Source organism: Bufo gargarizans, chromosome 1, assembly GCF_014858855.1.
Source record: "Bufo gargarizans isolate SCDJY-AF-19 chromosome 1, ASM1485885v1, whole genome shotgun sequence".
In the NCBI taxonomy this organism is placed as follows: Eukaryota; Metazoa; Chordata; class Amphibia; order Anura; family Bufonidae; genus Bufo; species Bufo gargarizans.
In genome coordinates, this window is record NC_058080.1 from 265,649,588 (window position 1) to 265,675,232 (window position 25,645).

Sequence of the window (25,645 nt, forward strand, 5' to 3'; positions counted from 1 at the left end):
GTTAAAGGGTATCTCTAATTTTAAACAACTTATGGCGGGTCACTGAGATCAGTGGACCAGAAGTCTGGGCCAGAATATCCTATCACCACCAATATACAAATAAGAAAATTCCAAAAATATAGTACCCACAAGAAACTGAATATTGAAGTTGGTAAACTATGCCTACCATCTGAAAGCGCCAAACAGTGCTGGTTTCCACATGATACCTGCAGAATCCTCTGCTGACTTAATTTCTTGATAAGCCTAACAAAAAAAATACACAAAATAGTATTTAGGAATAGAAGTATAGAGATCTACAGCATTCTAAATTAAAAGGGTTGTCTCACATCAGCAAATAGCATTTACCATATACAAGGCACTTACTAATGTATTGTTATTATCCATATTGCTTCCTTTTCTGGCTTGATTCAATTTTCCATCACATTATACACTGCTCGTTTCCATGGATACGACCACCCTGCAATCCATCAGCAGTGGCCGTGCTTGCGCACTATAGGAAAAAAGCACTAGCTTATGTGCACTCCTAAGGTACTGGCCACCAGAGAGGCTTATGCATTTTCCTATAGTGTGCAAGCACGTCCACCGCTGCTGGATTACAGAGTGGTCGTAACCATAGAGCAGTATATAATGTGATGAGAAAATTAATCCAGACAGAAAAGGAAGCAATATGGACAATCACAATATATTAGTAAGTGTCTTATATTAAGTTTCTCTACATGATAAATGCCACTTGCTGAAGTGAGACAACCCCTTTAAGTAGTAACTGCCTATTTCAGAAAATACTTGTATGCCAGATAATAGAACAACTAGGTGTAGAGGTCTACATTGACCAGTTCCCCTGATACTCTCCCTCAAAATGCATAAGTAAAATGACAACTGGGTGTTCCCACTTCTCTTGACAATGGGGTGGGTTACTGCACAGTCTGATGCTGGTAGTTGTGATTGGACACAGTAAAACGGTGTAGAGACACCCACCATTGACAAGGTATTACACAATAGTCTATGTATGCATAACCCTGTAACAGAGGAACGGCTCAATACAGATAAGAAAAGAACTCTGTTGACTAAGTTAATATCAACTATTGGGTGGCTCACTTTTTGTCAAAATTTTAGCTGTTGTTGCATCTTAAGACACACCTTCATTTCGAACTGGAACACTCAAAGAGGTGCAGTGGCTTCATGAATAGGTCTGAAACTTGATGTGACATTACTGCGAGAACCGCACCAATTTTTGGGGCCTTTCATGCCAATTTCTAGGCACAATAACATTAGTACGTGTGGCCCACAGTTCTAAGAAAATAGGCATGTTGAACTGTTCATTCAGTATTCGTCAACTGCACTTTCCCTATCCGCACAGGGCGACGTTCTTGCCAAGCAGTGAGCATTTTTGGGCCCCCATAAAAGATGCAGGATTGTTTACACGGGGCAATGATCGGGAACAGACATTCAGCTCACTCCAGCTTGATGTGATAAGGAAGAGGATAATGCATTACTTCTTATATAAAGCAGTGACACTGAGCTGGGATGGGTTCTCCAATTATAGTGCTATAGAGACACGGTCTGCTAGCCATCAGGTGTTCTGTACTGTCTGTTCACATTTCACAACTATGATTCATCTGGCACCCGCTCTGTAACTCCTTGTTTAGTGTAAAATTCCAATTCAACTGATTGCCACAATGTAGTAATGTAATGTAGACAGGCTTCCGATGCCCGGAAAACAGAAGTTACACAAAACCCAGATCAGCTAAGATCGAGTCCACCGATGTGTATAGATTCTTACATGTACAAACCTAGTATACATACATCTACCCTCCATGAGCTAGAGTAGAAAGCCACTGTATACAGCTGCCTTCACTATTAGGAACAAGCAAGGGCATTGTCCGGGCTACAGATATTGATGACCTATCGTCAGGATATGTCAATAGTATCAGATCAGTGGGAGTCCGACACCCAGAAGCCCCACAATCAGCTGTCTTGGGCAGCCGTGGCCCTGAAACTATACAGTGTATAGAGCGGATGCAGACAGCTCCCTGTGTAGTGGCTGTTCCAGGGTACTGTAGCTCAGTTCCCATTCAAGTGAATAGGTGCCGAGCTGCAGCATGGTGGAAACTACAGCGTACAGAGCAGTCTTCTTCCACGATGTACTCTGCTGTGGCTGTCCGAAGCTGCTGATTGGTGAGGATGCCATGTTTAAGCTGGACACTACACAGTGTACGGAGCCGTCTTCTTCCACTATGTACACTGCCGTGGCTGTCCGAACCTGCTGATTGGTGGGGATGCCAGGTGTAAGCTGGACACTACACAGTGTACGGAGCAGTTTTCTTCCACTATGTACACTGCCGTGGCTGTCCGAACCTGCTGATTGGTGGGGATGCCAGGTGTAAGCTGGACACTACATAGTGTACGGAGCCATCTTCTTCCACTATGTACACTGCCGTGGTTGTCCGAAGCTGCTGATTGGTGGGGATGCCAGGTGTAAGCTGGACACTACACAGTGTACGGAGCAGTTTTCTTCCACTATGTACACTGCCGTGGCTGTCCGAACCTGCTGATTGGTGGGGATGCCAGGTGTAAGCTGGACACTACATAGTGTACGGAGCCATCTTCTTCCACTATGTACACTGCCGTGGTTGTCCGAAGCTGCTGATTGGTGGGGATGCCAGGTGTAAGCTGGACACTACACAGCTGCCCGAAACAGCTAATTGGCGGAGTGCCGGGTGTTGGACCCCACTAATCGGATACTGATAACCTATCCTCAGGATAGGTTATCAATATTTGTAGCCTGGACAATCCCTTTAACATGGATGAAAAGGAGTTTTTCCCCAGCAGAGATGCCAGAAGAACCCTGAAAATCAGTGCTGCATTACTTGCCAGATTTACCTAGATCAGTGATGGTGAACCTTTTTGAGACCAAGTGCCCAAACTTCAACCCGAAACCCACTTATTTATCAGAAAGTACCAACTCGTCAATTTAACCTGAATACTAAAATAATGTATGTTCCATGTACTTTATCATTTAGCTATAATAGTCTGCCTACATTCAGCGAATTGCCTATGCCGTTCATAGGGCGCCCTGCACTGATAAATGGCAGGAAAAGTCTAAGGCATATTGGTACACCATACACTTTCTCCGGGAAGCGGGTGCCTACAGAGAGGGCTCCGATTGCCGACTCTTGGCACTTGTGCCACAGGTTCGCCACCACTGACCTAGATTAATAAGCTGATAAAATAAGATGCAATGGCTAACAGGGGCGGACTGGCCATAGACCAGGGATGGCCAACCTGAGGCTCTCCAGCTGTTGCAAAACTACAACTCCCTTCATGCCCGGACAGTCTTCAGCTATCAGCCTACAGCAGGGCATGGTGGGAGTTGTAGTTTTACAACAGCTGGAGAGCCACAGATGGGTCTATGGCTGGCATGGCCATACAGGAAAACTTTCCGGTGGGCCGGTGTCCAAGGGGCCATCTGAGACCTCCTCATGACCACCAATTAACTTAGTAATGATCAGATGCTCCCTTTCTGGCTCTAGAATTCAACTGTATTGCCATCCTGGGGCAAATGGAGTGGGAAGCTAGGCTGACCACCACAGAAGGGCAGTATTTGGGGAGTTATTTTGTGCTGCTGGGCCAGTATTTTCCAATACACTGTGGTATTTGGTTCTGCTGGGGTGGTATAATGTGCTGCAATATAGTATTGCTGGCCCCGCTTCTCGTGTTGGCCCTGGCTTCTGCAAATTTGACCTAACTGCAAAATTGGGCCACTTTTAGTTTTTTCCACGGCCACTTTAAGTTGCCAGTCCAGCCCTGATGGCTACTGTTTCCTAAAGTCCGTTTTGGAGAGCGCACAATGAAGAGGATTAGATTACAACAGACAAATTTTACAAAAAGATTAAAAAAGACAAAAAAAAAAAAAAGCTTTTGCAGCTGCTGTATTCCATGTTATATGCTAAGCTGGTACTACCATTCTGTGCTGTTATGTTGTTTAGTACAGTACCTGTTCCTATAATAAGCTGCCATTAAATAGGGTAGACTATTACAGCAACAGATCCACTTTTAAAGTGTATTCCTGTTTTATTGTATTGGTATATCGTTGGCATTTACTTTCACTTATAATCATGGGAGTCCAAGCTTTGGGTCCTGAGAATGAAGGCTTTCTTTATAGTCTTCTCCTGAATGGCAGTGTTCCTGGCTGCCCTTTTGTGAAGAGAAATGCAGAACACCTTCCAAAAGAATGAACCAGTACTGCAGTTCCCAGAGCAAGCAAATGGCTGGGCGTACACTGTGCAGGGTCCCATGAGGGATGCACTGGGCATCAAAGTATCAGTACTTTTTCGATAATTTTATGTCTGATTTGGATCAATACCAAGATTGGCATTTTTTAAGACTAAGCTGCGCTATTGTGCAGCTTTGTTAAAAGTTCCCTTTAGAGGGCATGGCGTATGCACTACCCAGCGCATGTCATGTTCTCGTCAGCAGCCGCATGTGACAGTGGAGTCAGTTGAGAGAGCAGCAGCAGAGAATGTCAGGGGGCAGTGGGGGTGAGAGCAGAGGAAGAGCGCTGGTAGGATAGAGCTGCCCCGTGTCTGCAGCGCCTCCTTCCTCTCTTTTGCTGCTAGCTGCGCTCGGAGATGGGAGCAGAGATGTTCGCATGGGGTTCAGGCCCAGGGACAAAGGAAGACAAAGAGGACTTCTTTTAGCACAGGAGGAAGGCGGTGCAGCATTCTGACCTGAAGCATCTGCAGGCTGGTGACTGGTGCCAGGTGAGTCTGGCTAGGGGCACCACATTCTTGCGTAGGACTTTGTTGGATGTGCAGCTTTAGCCTATGTAGAGAGACCACTGACAAGTGTCGGCTGCTGTGATAAGTGAGCTCTGCTGTGTGTCATGGATGTTCACTATAATGGGTGTATGCGTTTCATGGATCTACACTATGGTGGCTCTGTGTGTGTGTGGACAGTGGAGCCAGGGGAAAGCGCATGAGCTAAGAAGGCTTCAAGGGTGAGTGCCAGAGGAGAGCACAGGGATCCAAGAGGCTATGGGGGTGAAAGCTGAGTGCAGGGATCAAGGAGGCGGTGGGGGCAAGACAGACTTTATATTTGTCTTGTTTTTTTGCTTTGTATTGAATTGGCATAAAGAATTGCAATACTTTTCTTGGTATCAAAATTAGGGATCGACCGATTAACAGTTTTACCGACATCATCGGCCGATATTCTGGATTTTGACCATTATCGGCATCTATTTTGCCGATATTCCGATAACGAATTGGGAACACAGATCGCGCTGCTGACAGCGCTCTCCGTGTTCCCTCAGCAGCACAGGGGAGAAGGAAGCAGTGTCTCCCTCCCCCCTGTGCTGCTGCTGCTGCCAATGAGAGGAGGGAGGACAAAAGGAGGGGAGGGGCTGTGGCCACTGCGCCACCAATGGAGATAACTCATTAATTCATAAACAGGAGGCGGGAGCTGGCTGCAGAATCACATAGCTGGCTACCAACCTCTATGACAAGTAGCTGCGATCCGCGGCAGTTAACCCCTCAGGTGCCGCACCTGAGGGGCTAACTGCCGCAAATCGCAGCTACCGCTCATAGAGGTCTGGTGCCGGATATGTGATTCTGTAGCCAGCTCCTGCCTACTGTATATGAATAATGAGAGATTTATCTTCATTGGTGACGCAGTGCGCCCCCCCACCCAAGCCCCCCCCAGTATTAATCATTGGTGGCAGTGGCCACTGGGTCCCCTCTCCCCTCCGATCGGAGCCCCAGCAGTGTAAGCCTGGGGCTCCGATCGGTTACCATGGCAGCCAGGACGCTACTGAAGCCCTGGCTGCCATGGTAAGCTTCATGCTGCTGTGTGCACGGAGCCCAGGGCAGCAGGGAGAGTGTGATGGAGATCTATCTGGGTGAATAGGACAAGGGTTCTAGTCCCTAAGTGGGCTAAAAGTTTGTTAAAAAATAAAAAATAATAATAATAATAAAAAATAAAATATATATATATATATATATATATATATAATAAAGTATAAATGAAAAAGAAAGAAAGATTTACAAAAAAAAAAAAAACTACACGTTAACAATAAACATATTCATTTTCAGCAGATTTGTGTAGGTATTTTATTTTATTTTTTTAAACTTTAATTCACAGAATATCGGTATAAATTATCGGCTATCAGCCTGAAAGTTCACAAATTATCGGTATCGGCCCTGAAAAAAAAAAAAATAATAATCTATAATCGGTCGATCCCTAATCAAAATCAAACTCAAAATTGTGGTATTGTGACAACTCTAATGCCAATTATTCTCAGGATTGGTGGGAGTCCCAGGGTCAGATCCCTACCCGTTACCAGTGGGGTACCTCAGGGATCTGTTCTGGGACCCATATTGTTTAATATCTTTATCAGCGAAATTGCAGAAGGCCTCGATGGTAAGGTGTGTCTTTTTGCTGATGACACAAAGATTTGTAACAGGGTTGATGTTCCTGGAGGGATACACCAAATGGAAAAGGATTTAGGAAAACTAGAGGAATGGTCAAAAACCTGGCAACTAAAATGCAATGTTGATAAGTGCAAGATAATGCACCTGGGGCGTAAAAACCCAAAAGCAGAATATAAAATCAGTGATAACCTAAGTATCTGAGGAAATGGATTTGGGGGTCATTATTTCAGAAGACCTAAAGGTAGGCAGACAATGTCATAGAGCAGCAGGAAATGCTAGCAGAATGCTTGGGTGTATAGGGAGAGGAATTACCAGTAGAAAGAGGGAGGTGCTCATGCCGCTTTACAGAGCACTAGTGAGACCTCATTTGGAGTATTGTGCTCAGTACTGGAGACCATATCTCCAGAAGGATATTGATACTTTGGAGAGAGTTCAGAGAAGAGCTACTAAACTGGTACATGGATTGCAGGATAAAACTTACCAGGAAAGAGTAAAGGACCTTAACATGTATAGCTTGGAAGAAAGACGAGACAGAGGGGATATGATAGAAACTTTTAAAAACATAAAGGGAATCAACAAGGTTAAAGAGGAGAGAATATGTAAAAGAAGAAAAAATGCTACAAGAGGACATAGTTTTAAATTAGAGGGGCAAAGGTTTAAAAGTAATATCAGGAAGTATTACTTTACTGAGAGAGTAGTGGATGCATGGAATAGCCTTCCTACAGAAGTGGTAGCTGCAAATACAGTGAAGGAGATTAAGCATGCATGGGATAGGCATAAGGCCATCCTTCATATAAGATAGGGCCAGGGGCTATCCATAGTATTTAGTATATTGGGCAGACTAGATGGGCCAAATGGTTCTTATCTGCTGACACATTCTATGTTTCTACCGATTATAAAAGGTGATGGCATATCCTAGCGATAAGCCATCACTTTATAAGATAGGCATAACCCTTTAAACAACAGAAAACACATACATTCACAAATACTATTATTAGTACAAGCAATAATTTACAGCATTGTATCTCTGTGCTTTGCTCCATTCATCTTTCCCCTCAACTCTGACCAGTCTCCTTGTCCCAGACAGTGAAAAACACCCCCAAGCGTTTACTGTTGGGGCAGTGCCTGGTTTCCTCCAGACATGACGCTTAGAATTGAGGCCAAAAAGTTCAATCTTAGCTTCATCAGAGCAGAGAATCTTGTTTCTCACAGTCTGAAAGTCCATTAGGTGCTTTTTTTTTTTCATGTGTCTTTTACTGAGGAGAGGCTTCTTCCAGGTCCCTCTGCCATAATGCCCAGATTGGTGTAATGGTGCAGTGATGGTTCTCCCATCTGTACACACAGGGGGTCTTTTAAAAAGTCGTGAATCATGGTAACTGAAACATTTCCATTTTTGTAATACTCATCACTATTCACAGGGGTCTATGTTTAGGAGCTAAAAGAGAGATAAGACCTGGATAATGTCTCATTTATTACGTGCAACTTTTGCAAAAAAAAATAAAAAAAAATATTAAGTCACAACCCGCTGTTCTACTTTTACACCAAAAAGGTGTAAACCACATTACACTCAAGTCACATACTGTATATTATTGAGGTGCACCAGTTCATAAATTTGGTGCACACACACAAAGCCAGACTTAAATACAACCTTATTTGATAAATGCCCCCCACAATCTTTGGAGCTCAGACAGAAAGCCATTGGGTTCTTAGTAACCTATTACCAAGGCCCTTCTTCCCTGATTATTTAGCCTTTTGGGGCAGCCAGCTCTAGGAAGAGTCTTGTTTGTCCAAACTTCTTCCATTTAAGAATTATGGAGGCCACTGAGCTCTTGGGAACTTTCAGGGCAACATAAACATTTTTTTATACCCTTCTCCAGATCTGTACCCCCCCACACAATCCTGTCTCTGGGCTCTACAGCTAGTCCTTTCTTCCTCATGGCTTGGTTTTTGCTCTGTTATGTATTGTCAGCTGTTAGACCTTATATAGCCAGGGGTGTATCTTTCCAAGTCATGTTCAATCAACTGAATTTACCACAGGAAGACTCCAATCAAGGCGTGGAATCATCTGAAAGATGATCAAGAGAAATGGGCAGATCCACCGCTGCTTCTAAATTTAAGACAGCTTCCGAGCTGTCTAGGGCTACTTTCACACTTGCGTTTTGGGTGGATCCGTCATGGATCTGCAAAAACTGATCCGTTACAATAATACAACCGCATGTATCCATCATGAACGGATCCGTTTGTATTATCTGTAACATAGCCAAGACGGATCAGTCATTAACACCATTGAAAGTCAATGGGAGACAGATCCATTTTCTATTGTGCCAGAGAAAATGGATCCGTCCCCATTGACTTACCTTGTGTGCTAGGACGGATCCGTTTTGCTCGGTTTCTTCAAGCGGACAGCAAAACGCTGCAGGCAGTGTTCTGGTGTCCGCCTCCAGAGCGGAATGTAGACTGATCAGAGGCAAACTGATACATTCTGAGCGGATCCTTTTCCATTCAGAATGAGTTAGGACAAAACTGAACCGTTTTGGACGCTTGTGAGAGCCCTGAACGGATCTCACAAACGGAAAGCCAAGACGCGAATGTGATAGTAGCCTTAGATTTAGACCTTTTTCGATGCCTGAAAAAGGCGTATAAAACTGTAAATGAGACGGACCTGCCAGCCCGTTCCCTTCCACTCCACGCCCACTTTTTTTTTTAGACCTGGCATGAGCAGGGAGAAGTCGCAGATTAACTGTTGCACCGCAATCTGCGACTGAAATACGCATACACTTTCTCATTATGCGGTACTGAGTGCAGAATGACGGGGGAAACTTTTTTTTATTTTAGCAAAAGGCTGCAACATACCAAAAAGTGAAAGGGTCGTTGGTCGTTTTGCACACAAGAATGGGCATTGTTAAAATGTTACAATACATTGTCCGCAAAAAAAATATAAAAATAACAGATGTAACATGGACGTCATCCGTATTTTTTGCAGATATGAGTTTTACAGACTGCAAAATGCATACAGTTATATGAATGCAACCTAAATTATTAGAAAAAAACAAAACTACACACTACAAATTTTTTTAAAAATACTGTTACACTTAAACAATGCAGAAGAGAAAACATATAGGAAATGCTTTGAAAGCCTTCAATATAATGGCACAAGGGAAAGGAGATGCTGTCCTTGGTGGCATGATGGCCTTTCTGCCTATGGTATGGGACTGGAAGCACAAGCCCAATTAGTGTGAGATGGGATATGTATTGAACGCTTCATACCTTGGAACTGGAACAGAAAGGTCTGTTGTGGAATGACCGAGTTGTCCTTCACTCCCAGCACCCCATGAGAAGAGATGACCTTCGCTACTGATTGCAACACTATGTGCCTGTCCACATGCTACATGAATTATATGCTCGTCTGCCAAAGCGCTCACATATCCTGAGAAAAGATACAAACACAATAACTGCTAATACATGTAATAACGTTGGAGAGAAAACCTTCAGAACTCAAAGTTTTCCCTGCCTCTGTGTATCCAGTAACAGTGTCCTTATGGCGTCCCATAAGAGAATAAAACTACAAACTACTTATACCTGGTGTGAAGTCGCCGTGATCATGACCAAGCTGCCCTGCGCTATTGCATCCACAGCTATACACTCGCCCATCTTCTAGTAGGAACACAGAATGATTCTCTCCACAGGCCACTTGCTTGATGAAATTAGACAGGGGGAAGGAAGATCTTTTGGGTTCGGGGGTTATAGTTAAAGAATCATGATTAAATCCAAGTTGTCCAAAAGCAGAGTGCCCCCAACACAACATGGCTAGTCATAAAGCTGCGGGTACCTGAAAACATAAAACAAAAAGGTGTGGGAAAGATGACATTTACTACAGGAGCACATGATAGGGAGGTGACATGCCTGCTAGGCCTCCAGCGTCAACCTCTCCTTATATCCTGTAAATGTGACGAACAGATATGATCCTTACAGACATTATCATACAGAAAACACATAAATCATAAAGTACAGAATATGAAACAGGCAACGTCTGTGTGCCTTCTTTCACCCTTAGGTAGGGCTATAGCAGTAATATAGTAACGAGGAACAAGATCCCCTCATTACTGGCATCACTGGAGGCTTCACTGGCTGGACCTCAAACCACGACTGGCAAATCATAAAAGCTTCATGGTGAGCCCTTCTATTCTTAAAGGGGTTTATCTTTTAGAACAAACGGATAGGGAATGTCTATTAGATTGGTCGAGGTCTGGAAGCAGAGAAGAACAGTTCCGCATTATTCTTTCAATTCAAGTGTGCCATGTCCATACTGGGAGCACAATGTGCATTACACTCCCTTGTTTGCTCTGCACCTTGTGTGGCCTGGTATAATAAAGTAATGATGAAACAGCCGCTTTATTATAAGCAATAAAATGACACATGAAGGTGTGACCATGAAGAGGGCCACAGTCATCCTGCTAACCAGAAGCATACAGCATTGGGCCCCTTCACTTGCCTGCTTAACATGTGGGTGTGAGCAAGCCAGATCTTAGAGCTAGCAATGACACACTGTAGGATCAGGTACATAGAGTAGCCAGGAATGTGTGAACTTGGCCTTACACATCACATGCAATTTTTTGCTAAACATCTACCACAATTGTTGCAAAAGGCATTTCAGTTCTGATTCTCGTTTTTAAAATATATATAGTGCCAACATATTCCACAGCACATTCCAGACATTGTCATCACTCATGGTCCCAGTAGGGCATGGAGCAGTTTATTGTACCCTAAACATTGTGTACCCACTCTCCCACCCATATGCCCGGTTGTAAAAGCACAGGTAGTACTTCAGCCCTCACGTAAACTTACCAAGTATCGTACCGATTCCCTGGTTGGCCAGGCTGGTCATTCTGGCATGCTGCTGGTGGAACTGTTCCTTTGAACGTTCCCACAAATGACTGATCGGTCGAAATGGAGTCAATCATTATCTCGCGTGAGTGGCAGGCTTTAGTCAGAGCAAGGTTTTACCTCAAATCACCAGCTCTTAGCAGTCAAAACAGGATCCCTCATCAAATATTAGTCAGGAAAGACCCCTCACACAGTGACCACAGAAACACCCTCACCTCACTTCAGAAGTCAAAGCATGACTTTCTCACTCAAATCCCTCCACTCTCATACACCAGCAAAAGTTGCCCCTACATTATTATTATTATTTATTATTAAAGCGCCATTCATTCCATAGCGCTGTACATCAACTCTTACCAATATTAAAGTCAAAATCAGGTTCTTCAAGCAGCTGGAAACATACTTCCCAAAAAAAAACAAAACACCTTTGGATGGGACAATCTAAGCAAAATCGGGACTGTTGTTAAGTATGCGCCATGTCAGTAATCAGATTAAGGCCTCCCAAGATGTACTTGCCTCCTAGCTCACACAATGTTGTCACTGATCGCTCTTGCATGGAGCGATGTAACTTAGATGTGATCAGTGACAAAATCCAGTTCAACACATCTGGCAAACTCTATTTACCAGGAATGATCTTCTATTACCTATTATGACTGGACCAGTCACTTGTCTCACCAGACAAACCCTCTGTAGGCCTCCTGCACAGTCCGTAAAATAGGGATACGATCCATGTGCATCCTACCACTTTCACAGGACCCACTATAAAAAAATAATTATATATATATATATATATATATATATATATATATATATATATATATATATATATATTCTTGTCCAAAAAAACAGACAATAGGAGAGGTGCTACAATTAGTGGCCCATCCACATGAATGGGGACAGCACACAGATGTCATCTGTGTGCGGTCCTTTTTTTGTTTTCTTTTGCGGACGTATAGAAATGAATGGGTCCGTGTATGATCCTCAAAAATTTGGATCGACAAAGACTAAAAATACAGTTGTGTGCATGAGGCCTTATTAGAAGACAAGGGGAAAGTTCCTGGAAACCTCAGCAAATAGCTGTTATCGAAGATGTTGGTGGCCAAGCTGAGAAATAGTCTATTCCATTGTGCTCACTGAAATTAATGACTGATTACTAGGCGTTTAATTCTGAATTTCAGAAGCAGCTTTTCAGATATCCTGATCACTTTACTCAATGTCCTTTTCGGATAATTCAGTTTCTCCGTCTCACTTCTAGGCCCCATGGTCCAAAACCTTTTTTATTGACCAGTACTTGCAGCTATTATATCTGTAGGCTGGATATATTATGGGGGGGGGGGGGGGGATAATAACACAACTGCTTTTCTTGTAAACTGTAGTTTGTGGTATGGCTACAGTGGCAGAGAAGAGTGAGTGTGCACTTATTACTGTAGGTAAAGTTCCCATTCAGTGCTTGGATTTAACAGAGTTGTCCCAAGAAGACAACTCCTACTTCTCTAGAACCCCCAGGGTTCAACTGTTACTGCCATAGCACAAGCCAGTAATTCAGATGAAGGACCTGGTATGGAATTCATAGGACAGACCAGGCACACAGGAGGTACACAGGAAGCAGGGCTACTCTTGCTTAGGACCTTTACATGGACAGAGCTGCCCCGTAACAAGTGCCAATTCAGCATAGAAGCTGTACATGGGACTATCAGTAATGAGCATTGTCCTTTCTCCATCTTCAGCCCGTGTAAAAAGGTCTAAGTATGAATATCGGTCTAATAAAAAAGTGAGATGATATAGTCAGGTTGGGGTGGACCTTGGCAGAAGAGTACTCTTGTTAACCAGTGTGTTGGCCCCTCTCTCTCATTAATTTGCTGAGAGTTCATCACAAAGCATTTCTCTACAGCTAACATTAGAACAATCCAGTAGTCCGGGGCCCTATGCACTGGTACAGGGTACATATATACACAGCTACTCCCTTGTATTAGTCAGAATATGGCGCAACCTACATAAACAGAACAGAGATAACCTCATGGCTGGCTTACACATTTCCCTTGCCAAAGTTTAATTAAGTTGGCCAGTCAACTACGTGCTATGTGAGGCGATTGGTGGCTGAGAGGGGAATCCCAACAAAGAATGTGTTAGTTATGCTTCACCATATCTGGAGATGCAGCTTGTGTTGTTGCCATAAGGAAGAGGAACAGTTGTGGATACCAGTGATCAAAATTGGTTTTGAAGAACTTCACATGTCTTGGCCAACCACAGGTCTTATCACCCAACCCAATAGTATCTCACGCTATACACCGTTCCAACCCACCACACCGGCAGTCAGTCTGTATCACCCACCTTTCCACAAATACATGGCCTGACCCCATTTATGAAGCTTGTTTGGCCGACAGCTCTCACATACACACCATGTGACGGACATACTAAACCTATATATAGATGGCATAAACTGTTTAGACCTGCACCAGACTTATCAAATGCCTCAGGCTGCATAATAAATGAGGTGCAGGGAGACACTTTTGCATAGATACCAACTGTATACCAAGTGTTTATTTGCTTAATTTGAATCTTCTGCCAGAACTGTCACGGAAGATTGGCGTAAAACATTGCATTTCAGCATGCACCACCTTCTCGGAACTCCCAGAAGAGAAGCTGATGTCTCCTCCCCATCGCTCCGATAGTAGTAATTAGCATACGGAGCAGGAGACTGTAACTGGGGTACAGCAGGCGAACGGAGCGGCGCCCAGGAATAATAGTAGGTGCAGGGAGTTCCCTGGGCGCCGCTCTACATGTCTTGCTAACTTAACTAAGTCCGAACCCATAAAAAAAAAGGTCGTCCTATCATTGTGCGCCTGCCCCTCCTTCGCCCCTCTCTCCTCATTGGCAGCGCGGCATGCTATTATCCCAAATCCCCTGACGAAGCCGCATTGCGGCAAAACATGTCGGGTGGGGTAGTGACAATCTACAATTTTTAGACAGGTTACAGTATAGGGCAAGATCTACAACCAGTAGGGTCGCAATCATTGTCCAGCTCATTACATATTGTGCAAATGTTCGGAGGCAAACTGCCTGATCTCCCAGCGTGTGAGATGTGTGAATGAAGGAATACATCTCATCTATTTACAATAGAAACTCCCATACCTAGGACCTAAAGGGACACCCAAAAATTCACAATTGAAAAACACACCTGGCAACCTGCGGTGATACATGGCGACAGAGTATCCATGAGGTTAACCACCTCTTAAATAGAATGTAGAGCGAGCGACAGCAACCCAAAAAAAGACAAATTAACTGGAACCTGATATTTTTAAATGACCTTGTAGTATTGGTTTCTCTGAGTATTTTTGTTTTAAAACTAAATAATAAAGTTTAAAGTTCTAACATATAGATAGGACCCCTAAAAGGAGTTTGTGGTCAGGTGACTGTGGTTTGATTTTTGTTACCATCTCCTGAGGGCCCTATAGGGACAAAAATGTCCCTTGTTCTTTGAAGGAACTCTAACAACCCCTTCCGGAGGCACCACACAGGGAACATGTCTAGCAAACATCCTGGACTAAAAACACCAACAGATCAGACATATAACAACCACTAGACAAGACAACAACCACCCATACATAAACAATACCAAACATATGCAAGAGTAGTGAAGGGAAGGTGAACAACGGGAACATAGGGGAGACATCATGGTGACCGTGATGCTCCACAAGGTGGCCTTCAAGACCTGGGCAGATGGTAGAGGCCGGGCAGGAGCACAGCTCCATCACAAAGCAAGGCTGGAGGAAAACTGACCCCAGCCGACAGGCCACAGGCAATATAAAACTCGTGGCCACACCCATAGCCGGCTCCCGACCTCTATGAGCGGTAGCTGCGATCTGCGGTAGTTAACCCCTCAGGTGCCGCACCTGAGGGTTAACTGCCACGGATCGCAGCTACCGCTCATAGAGGTCGGGAGTGGGCTATATGATTCTGCAGCCAGCTCTCGTCTCCTGTATATAAATTAATGAGAGAGTTATCTTCATTGGTGGCACAGTGCGCCCCCTCTCCCCCAACCCAAGTATTAAAGACATTGGTGGTGCAGTGCGCCCCCAATATTAATCATTGGTGGCAGTGGCCACAGGGTCCCCTCTCACCTCCTCCTCAGTGGCAGTTCCGATCAGGGCGCCCCAGCAGTGTAAGCCTGGGGCTCCGATCGGTTACCATGGCAGCCAGGACGCTACTGAAGCCCTGGCTGCCATAGTTAGCTCCGTTGCTGCTGTGTGCACTATGCACAGGGCAGCAGGGAGAGTGTGAAGTCTCTATCAGGGTGAATAAGACAAGGGTTCTAGTCCCTAAGGGGGCTAAAAAGTTAGTAAAAACAAAAAAATATATATTAAGTATAAATGAAAAAGAAAGATTTACAACAAAAAACAAAACAAAAAAAACTATATGTTAACAATAAACATTCATTTTCAGCAGATTTGTGTAGGATTTTTATTTATTTTTTCAAAAATGAAAATTCACAGAATATCGGTATAAATTATTGACTATCGGCCTGAAAGCTCACAGAATATCGGTCGATCCCTAATAGAAATACTTCATGGTTTTGGCTATTGCCTAGGGCAGTGATAGGCAAACTGCGGCTCTCCAGCTGTTGCAAAACTACAACTCCCACCATGCCCTGCTGTAGGCAGTCTTTGCATGCTGGGAGTTGTAGTTCTGCAACAGCTGGAGAGCCGCAGTTTGCCTATCACTGGCCTAGGGCACTCTGGATTTTTGATACTTAGGGTGGCCAACCCCTTTAAAGTTGGCTATTCACATCATATAAATGGCAGAATGCTCTCTCTCTCTCCATATATAAACATAATATTTGTTAGTTGCAATATTAAAGAAGCACTCCTACTAAAAATGTTATTCTCTTGCCCATTAGAAAGGTAGATTATGTAAATTATAATGAAGGCAATGAGTTAACCCCTCCCTTCTGGTCCGCAGCTGTGTCATATAAGACTCGCATAGGAATGAATAGAGAAACTGACTTCCTGTCCACATATAAAATGCTGTCTCAGTTGGGTCAGAGTGCTGGTCACATGACACAGCTGAGGACCAGAAGGGAGGGGATAACTCACAAATACAGTCACTAGTGAAAATATTACTTTCACTGTAATTTACATTATGCATCTTGCTAATGGGTATGAGAATGAAAAACGTTGTGAGTGCGCTTCTTTAATACTGAACTCACAATAGTTCTACAAAGGCATAAATCAAATAACTGCCTTTGGCTGTGCGGGCATGCTGGGAGGTGTAGTTTTTCAACAGCTGGGAGGCACACTGGTTGGGAATCACTATTATATGCCCATTCCCCCACACCTTTTTTTATTATTCACTTTTTGTCTGTTTTAAAATGAAACGGAGGGAAATTAACAGCATTTCTCCTCCATTTCATGCACCACCATACCCACCTGGCCTGCTGCAATCCTTCCCATGCAGATGCTCCAGAGTACTGGGAGGAAGTGGCTTTAACTTCCTCCCAGTGCTAGGCAATCGCATGGCACTAGAAACATGGCCGCACAGAAGTCCCGCCCCAAAGCCGATCAGCTGGGACACGCTGCCGTCCCCACGCTAATCGGCTGGGAGCAGTGCCACCACCCGGAAGAGAAGATAAGGCCACGCCGCCGCCACCGCTGATTTGGGCCATGAGGTATTGGCAACATTTGCATAAGTACAAGTACTCGTGCAAATGTCCGGTATCGTAGGGTGAGAGTGAAAAAAAAATAATAATAAATTCCACCAATGTTTTGGGGGTTTTGATATTTTGGTGTTCACTGTGCGCTAAAAATAACATGACATCCTTATTCTGTGGGTCAATACAACTACAAAGATACCAGATTTGTAAACATTTTTATTTAGTTTTACTACTTTAAAAAAATAAGAACCTTTGAAAAAAATACAAATTTTCTTTGAATCGTCATTTTCTGACAGCTTTAACTCTCTTTCAATTTCAGTCTATAGAGCTGTATGACGGCTTGTTTTTTGCAAAATGGGTGACCAATAAAAGGTGAATGCCGGCATTTACAGTTTTTACCACACAGGATTATATTTAGAAAGTTCTGACATTTTTGGATGTGGCAAAAATCGGTTATGTTAATTAATTTTTATATGTAAGTTTGGGAAAGTGGGTGATTTAAATTTTTTTTATTTTTACATTTTTTTTGTTTTGTTTATTACTTTTTACATAAAAATGACACATCACCGTTGAAGCCAGTCATTGGCTACAGCGGATCAGGTGAACATGCCCATTCCAGGGAGGAAATTGGACACATGGTAGCCAGTACACATAGATTTGTTATAACAATTAAGGGCATCAGTGTTCCAGTTATTACATGCATAGTGCATTACATATTTACAATAGCTCAGGAATATATGTGACATTTTATTTTAACAAATATGGTTTAAAGAGGTTGTCCGGGAGGGGGGGGGCGTGGCTAACTGCCGACATGAGCACACGCACTTGAGAGCGGCTCCGTTCCCTGAATCTTATCCTGACTAATCCTGCCAAGCTGCATACTTTAAATCCAGAGTGGCAAGTGCAGAGGAGAAGGAGGAAACCCAGGCACCACGATATGGGTCCCAGCAAGGCACAGTCCGCGGCTGATAAGCTCAAAGAATATGCCCGCCAGGAGAACCAACATGGCGCCGCAGCTCCCGCCACTCCACGTGCAGCGGTGACGCGAGGGCAGGTTGCACAGCAGATGGAGCCTGAAGATGCTGGAGAACCTGAGATCACGCTGAAAGCGGTGTCTGAGCAGCTCCTGACAGCGATATCCTCCTGCCAATCCTCCCTTACTTGTAAGATAGAGGAGGTGCGCGTTGACCTGGGCCTGCTGAGACAGGACGTGCAACAGTTGAGGGAGAGAGTTAAGCAGACAGAGGACCGGGTGTCGGAGCTGGAGGACTACACCAGACCGCTGGACTCGAGACTGACGGAGGTGGAGAGAGCTGTCTGACTATGGCGGCAGAAGTGCAACGATCTAGAGAACCGGGCCCAACGCAACAACGTGAGGATCCTGGGGCTGCCAGAAAGGGCGGAGGGGAGAGACCCTGCCAGCTTCTTGGAGATGTGGTTCAAGGCCCAATTCCCCGATGCCGCGTTCTCTACGGCCTACGCCGTGGAAAGAGCGCACAGGGTCCCGGCCAGGCCACCTCCTCCGGGCACGCCACGGAGGCCCCTGCTCACCCGACTATTAAACTGGAAGGATCGGGACTTAATTCTCAGTCAAGCGAGGAGCAAGGGTGCAATGACGCACGATAATGCTAATGTGTCGCTATTCCCTGACTTTTCTGCGGACCTACAGAAGAAGAGGGCCACCTTCGTCTCGGTCAAGAGACGCCTCAGGGAACTGAACTTGCAGTACTCGATGGCTTACCCGGCGCGTCTCCGTGTGGTGGATGGGGACCGGCCTATATTTTTCACCGATACGAAAGAAGCTGAGGACTGGGTCGCTAGGCGACCAAAACCGCGCTGATTTGAGACACCGGGTCTGAGATGCAAGTATTGCTGGGCCCTTGGAAGGCATGATATGGGCGCCTTGCCACTGAGTTTATTATTCTTGTTCTATGGTGCAATTTTCTACCTCACTTGTATATAATGTGATGTATTCTTTTCTATCAGACCACTGTGACCATTGATCCAGTTTTATTGTTGATATTGAACCATGGGTGGTCTGGATATGCATATATGCACCTACTTAGGCTTAGTTGCACCTGCAGCTGCATTATTTTTGCATTGTATGGGGAATGATCGGCTACCTGTACGGGCATAACATCTTTCTTCCCGTACTGGTCCCCGAATACATTGCCACGTTACTAACACTACGATGTATACAGTGGATGTATGTTTAGAGGTGTTAGGTGTTCACCTGTTATGTTATGTGTTTATTAAGTTACTGAAGGCATGGTCACATCAACTTTTCTATGGGAGTGTGGTTGAGAGGCGAATTTATGTACTAAGTGGGGGTTCCTTTGGTTCGCCTGATAGTATCCTGTATTACAGGAGGGATGACCCTATGCTTAAATTATGGGATCTCTAGTGGTGATGTCCTGGAACGTGAGAGGCTTGGGGGCTCCGAACAAGAGGATAGCGGTATTCTCCTAGGACTTCAAGAAACTCATCTGACGGCTGACACTGGGCACAGAATTGTTAAACAATGGGTGCAGTGGTCGTTTCAGTCATATGGTACATCGAGTTCTAGAGGTACGGCCATACTAGTGTGCAAAGGACTCCTGTGGGAACCGCAGCAGTCTGTTGCTGATCCGGAGGGTCAATACTTGCTAGTGTATGGCTTTATTAACCACATCCCTTACATTATAATCAATCTATATAAACCCCCCCTCCCCGGCTAGAATCTCACTTCTTCAAGTGATTTTGGTGTTCGCAGCGCAATATCCCTCGGCCCGGTTGATCTGTATGGGGGACTTTAATAAGGTCATGCAGGAGGAGTTGGACAGATATCGCCCGCCTGATGGGAGGGGGAATGGGATCTATTCGATAACCACACTGTTTAGAATTGCTGCAGAAATGGGATGGGTGGATTTGTGGAGACTCAGGAACCCACAGCTGAGGGAATACTCCTGTTTTACTCCCACTAGGGGGGCACTCTCGAGAATTGATTACATTCTGGCTAACGCTGCTGTATATACGGATTTGGTTACTATTACTTATGAGCCGCAGGGTCCCTCAGATCATGCTGCGGTTGTGGCACGTTTTGATATTCCTGGGGCTGCCTCTGGGGGGGGGGGGGGGGGGGGGGGATGAGAATCCATCCCTTTTGGCTTTCCCTTTGGACACAAAATGATAGGATTCCCGATCAGTTGAGAGTCTTCTTAGATGTACAGGGGGATGAGACGGAGGGCTTGTTATTGTGGGACACCCTGAAGGCCTACCTGAGGGGCTGTTTAAAGTCCTCAATTTCTTTTGTAAAAAGGGATACAGCTCGCCAGGAATTGGATTTGCACACCAAATGTAGGGAGGCCGAGGCCTCTTTTTGTTCTGACCCCACAGAAGGGAATAGGATAGAATGGATGACTAGAGGTAGGTCATATATGCTGTATCTCAAGGAAAAGAGCGAACGCAGAATGTTCTTCATGAAGCAGCAGTCATTTGAATCGGGGGATAGAGCGGGTAAGCTTTTGGCTCAAATTGCTAGGGCCAATCAATCCTCCCCCCCGGGTACTACGAATATTGAACACAGAGGGACAATTGGTGGAATCTGTTGAGGGAATACTTGATGGCTTCAAGCGGTTCTATCAATCACTGTACAGTTCCGCAGCACAGTACACGGAGGGGGAAACTGAGTGACTATATTGCAGAGACTATATTGCACACCCTAGGCTAAGCGCGGCGGATATAGCCCTGTTAGATAAGGACATAACCTTGGATAAAATCCAGCTAGCCATCCACGACCTCCCAGCTGGGAAGGCGCCGGGCCCGGACGGGATCCCGATAGAAGTCTACTCAAGGTATAGTGAGATTCTTAGCCCTCAACTCCTTAAATTATATTCAGCATCATTCCAACGCCATCAGCTACCTGAGACCTTGTATGATGCTACTATTGTGGTCATATTGAAGCCGGATAAAGATCCAACTGTGTGTGGCTCTTACAGGCCAATCTCATTGCTAAATTTAGATTACAAAATTCTGACTAGGTTACTGGCCTCCCGCTTGAACAAGGTGATCACGTCTATAGTACATCAGGATCAAGCTGGATTCATGCAGGGGAGAACCACATCTGACAATATCAGGAGAGCCCAGGTCATTGCACAGATAGGAGTGGAGGAGGGTTGTGAATGGGCCCTGGCGTCTCTTGACACGGCCAAGGCCTTCGACGTGGCCTTTCCTCTTGCGAATTCTGAAGGAATTTGGGTTTGGCCCGGGGTTCATACGGTGGGTTGAGATTTTGTACCAGAGACCTAAAGCGAACATACTAGTGAATGGAACCCAGTCGGACTCCTTTACATTGCATAGAGGCACCAGACAGGGCTGCCCCCTTTCCCCCCTCTTGTTTGCGGTGGTGATTGAGCACTTAGCCTTGCGTATCAGGCAGGATGAGTCTTTTAAAGGGATCTCTAAAGGGGATAGGGAGGAGAAGATAGGCCTGTACGCGGATGACCTCCTCCTGTTTAATGGATGAGCCTGAGCGGACCCTTCCAAGTGCAATTGAGGTGATAGAGAAGTTTGGCACATACTCGGGCTTGCACATAAATTGGACGAAATCAGCTATTATGCCTCTCTGGGATCATGGCTGGCCGGAGCGTCTTCACAATTTGCCAGTAGTGGATCATTTTAAGTATCTTAGCATTGTGATCACAAGGGACCCTTGCGCATCTGCGACGAGAAATATAGACCCGATAGAGTCCCTATTTATAGACAAATTTAAGACATGGAAGGCATTGCCGATTTCGGTGACGGGGAGACTGAATTTAGTTAAAATGATTTTGCTCCCCAAGGGTCTGTACCTCCTGTCGCACGCATGCGCCCCGGTACCTAAGGCCTTTTTTGATAGGCTGCACTCACTGGCGACAGCTTTTGTTTGGGGCAAGGCTAGGAGGAAGCTTTCACTGAAAGTGCTACAGAGATCTAAGACAAGAGGTGGGGCTGCTCTACTCGATTTTTTTCTATATTATCTGGCCGGCCAGCTGAAGTATATAGCGGCATGGGTGAAACAGGGGGATTTACCAGGGCCAGAGTATTGGCTGAGGGAACATCTTAGTTTATCTACTCTCTGGCCTGTGCTGGAGTCTCCGAGTTTAGTCCCTGGTTGGCTACTCCCTGCTCACAGACTGGCTAATCAAGTATGGAAGGCAGCCAAATTCAACTCGTATGTGGATTTGCCGGATGCAGTTCCACTCTGGGACAATCCCATGTTCCCACACTTGATAACCCTGGAGGGCTTGGCGACATGGAAAAGGTGTGGGGTGCTGACACTGGCTGAGTTGTATGATGGGGATGTATTGCGGACTTTGCAGCAACTACAGGAGAAGTTTGTGATTCCTCACACTTTATTTTATAGGTACCTTCAATTAAGGCACGCCCTGAACGCTCAGTTTAGAGGGACGAGTCATAGTATTTCTAAGTATCCTTTGATAGGAGTGTTGAGATCACAGGGACCTAAGGGCATCACTTCTATATTGTATACATATTTGCTGGGTGATCGCATGATTCTCCAACCACTGGAGGTAGAGGCGAAATGGAAAGCCACTATTCCAACTCTTGATGCTGAAGAATGGGAGGAGGCTTTGCTAGTACCCACTAAGGTTTCTCCATCGGTAAACAATAGGCTGACACAACTGTTCATATTACATAGGAGCTATTTGCCCCCTCTTCGGCTGTATAAAATGGGGAGATTGCCTAGCAGCAGAAGTCATAGATGTCAGGAGGAGAGTGCTGACTTCTGGCATCTGATGTGGGGATGTAGGTATCTACAGGTCTTTTGGGGCAAAGTTGTAGAAATCCTCTCCACAATGGTACCTGTCCCGATAGTAGTCTGTCCTAAAATATGTATTCTGGGAGTATTGGAGGAGGAACAGTGGACACATCAGAAAGTATTCTTGGGGGAGGCTCTCTTTCTGGCCAGGAAGGCAGTAGCTCTGAGGTGGATGGCGGAAAGGTCCCCTACGGTTGGCCAATGGAAGGCTCTGGTGAATCATGCGATGACGCTGGAAAAAGTGGTTTACATTCATAGAAAGTGTCCTCAGAAATTTCAGAAGGTATGGGGGGAGTGGTGCTCTTCTACTCATTCCCTACATCCTATGCATTTACATTCTGTATCGGAGGATCCCACTGCGCTGGGTGTCTGAACATTAAATTGCGGGTCTGTGGTGCCTTTTGATGTCATGTTGTGGATATTCGCCTCAATGCACTATGCACTTTAATTGTATGATGTGAAGCTAGCGGCTCCCCTGCGTGGGTTGCAACTGCTTCAGAATGTGATGATCCATGTCTGTTAAACTTCAATAAAACGAGTTAAAAAAAAAAAAAAAAAAAAAAAGGAGGTTGTCCAAGTTATATTTATTGAGGACCTATCCTCAGGATAGGTCATCAATATCAGATCACCCGGCACCCCCGCCGATCAACTGTTTGAAGAGAAGGCACGCGCCGTGCAAGCGCTGCCTCCTGTTCATTGTTTACTTGCTCGCCGTTGCATCTGCAGTGGTGAGCAGGTGTAATTACACCCAAGCCGTCCCATTAATTTCAATGGTACGGATCACTCCTATACAAGTGTATAGAAGCGATCCGTCTGATTGAAATGAATGGGACGGCTTGGGTGTAATTACACCTGCTCACCACTGCAAATGCAACGGCGAGCAGGTAAACAATGAACAGGAAGCAGTGCTGGCACGGCGCGCACCGGGTGTCAGGCTCCAGCCGATCTGATATTGATGACCTAATCCTCAGGATAGGTCATCAATAAATAAAACTTGGACAACCCCTTTAAGTTCCATCTAAGTAGCCTGTTTACTTGCATGATAGTAAGAAAAAGCCTGATATTACCATCTTACTACAGGAAATGTATTACTAAATTATTGGCCATTTATGAAGGAGCCAGAGTGTGATAAAATGCAGGAGTCGGAGTCTGCTCTTCTACATGGAAATCCCTAGAAGAGACGCAAGAAGAAAAATTACCTACGGGATGTACCCGGCTGTAATCTAGCCATGAAGCATTTTCAGTTTAGCTTTTACATTACACAATACAAAGCTTATTTCTGGTTACTACTCTGTTTTTATGTCCTTGGATAGATAATGGATCTCTAGTTACTGTCCTGGATAGATATAGATTTAAAATAGTATCCCAGGAATTAAAATATCGATGATCTATTCACAGGCTTGGGGAAAAAAATAAAAAAAAAAGTATGATCAACGGAGGGCTGCCCTCTGGGGACCCCAGATCACTAGAACAGGGTGCTTTATTTTCCAGTTTGAATGGAACGGTAGACACATATGCATGCTGCCATTCCATTCAAAACTATGGGGCTGCTGGAGATAGCCAAGTACAAGTGTTTGGCGATCTCTGGTGGCCCCATAAAGTTAAATAAAGCGGCGGTACGCATACAGTACAACCAAAAGTTTGGACACACCTTCTCATTCAAAGAGTTTTCTTTATTTTCATGACTATGAAAATTGTAGATTCACACTGAAGGCATCAAAACTATGAATTAACACATGTGGAATTATATACATAACAAAAAAGTGTGAAACAAAGTAGGTTCTTCAAAGTAGACACCTTTTGCTTTGATTACTGCTTTGCACACTCTTGGCATTCTCTTGATGAGCTTCAAGAGGTAGTCACCTGAAATGTTTTTCACTTCACAGGTGTGCCCTGTCAGGTTTAATAAGTGGGATTTCTTGCCTTATAAATGGGGTTGGGACCATCAGTTGCGTTGTGGAGAAGTCAGGTGGATACACAGCTGATAGTCCTACTGAATAGACTGTTAGAATTTGTATTATGGCAAGAAAAAAAGCAGCTAAGTAAAGAAAAACGAGTGGCCATCATTACTTTAAGAAATGAAGGTCAGTCAGTCCGAAAAATTGGGAAAACTTTGAAAGTGTCCCCAAGTGCAGTCACAAACACCATCAAGCGCTACAAAGAAACTGGCTCACATGCGGACCGCCCCAGGAAAGGAAGACCAAGAGTCACCTCTGCGGCGGAGGATAAGTTCATCCAAGTCACCAGCCTCAGAAATCGCAGGTTAACAGCAGCTCAGATTAGAGACCAGGTCAATGCCACACAGAGTTCTAGCAGCAGACACATCTCTAGAACAACTGTTAAGAGGAGACTGTGTGAATCAGGCCTTCATGGCAGATTATCTGCTAGGAAACCACTGCTAAGGACAGGCAACAAGCAGAAGAGACTTGTTTGGGCTAAAGAACACAAGGAATGGACATTAGACCAGTGGAAATATGTGCTTTGGTCTGATGAGTCCAAATTTGAGATCTTTGGTTCCAACCACAGTGTATTTGTGCGACGCAGAGAAGGTGAACGGATGGACTCTACATGCCTGGTTCCCACCGTGAAGCATGGAGGAGGAGGAGGTGTGATGGTGCTTTGCTGGTGACACTGTTGGGGATTTATTCAAAATTGAAGGCATACTGAACCAGCATGGCTACCACATCATCTTGCAGCGGCATGCTATTCCATCCGGTTTGCATTTAGTTGGACCATCATTTATTTTTCAACGGGACAATGACCCCAAACACACCTCCAGGCTGTGTAAGGGCTATTTGACCATGAAGGAGAGTGATGGGGTGCTGCGCCAGATGACCTGGCCTCCACAGTCACCGGACCTGAACCCAATCGAGATGGTTTGGGGTGAGCTGG

At 44.9% G+C, this 25,645-nt stretch overlaps 1 protein-coding gene across 4 annotated transcripts in view; it reads right to left on the reverse strand.

The window, feature by feature from the left end:
- Nucleotides 1-25,645, reverse strand: part of LOC122944508 (probable E3 ubiquitin-protein ligase HERC3) — a 98,860-nt gene that overhangs the window by 60,990 nt on the left and 12,225 nt on the right. For all 4 annotated transcript variants that reach the window (XM_044302872.1, XM_044302882.1, XM_044302864.1 and 1 more), the window contains exons 2-4: nt 10,005-10,254; nt 9,693-9,852; nt 167-243 (exon numbers count right to left, since the gene is read on the reverse strand). In XM_044302872.1, the coding sequence (XP_044158807.1) occupies nt 167-243; nt 9,693-9,852; nt 10,005-10,230 (463 nt within the window). In that variant the 5' untranslated portion in view covers nt 10,231-10,254. The remainder of the gene's footprint in view (nt 1-166; nt 244-9,692; nt 9,853-10,004; nt 10,255-25,645) is intronic.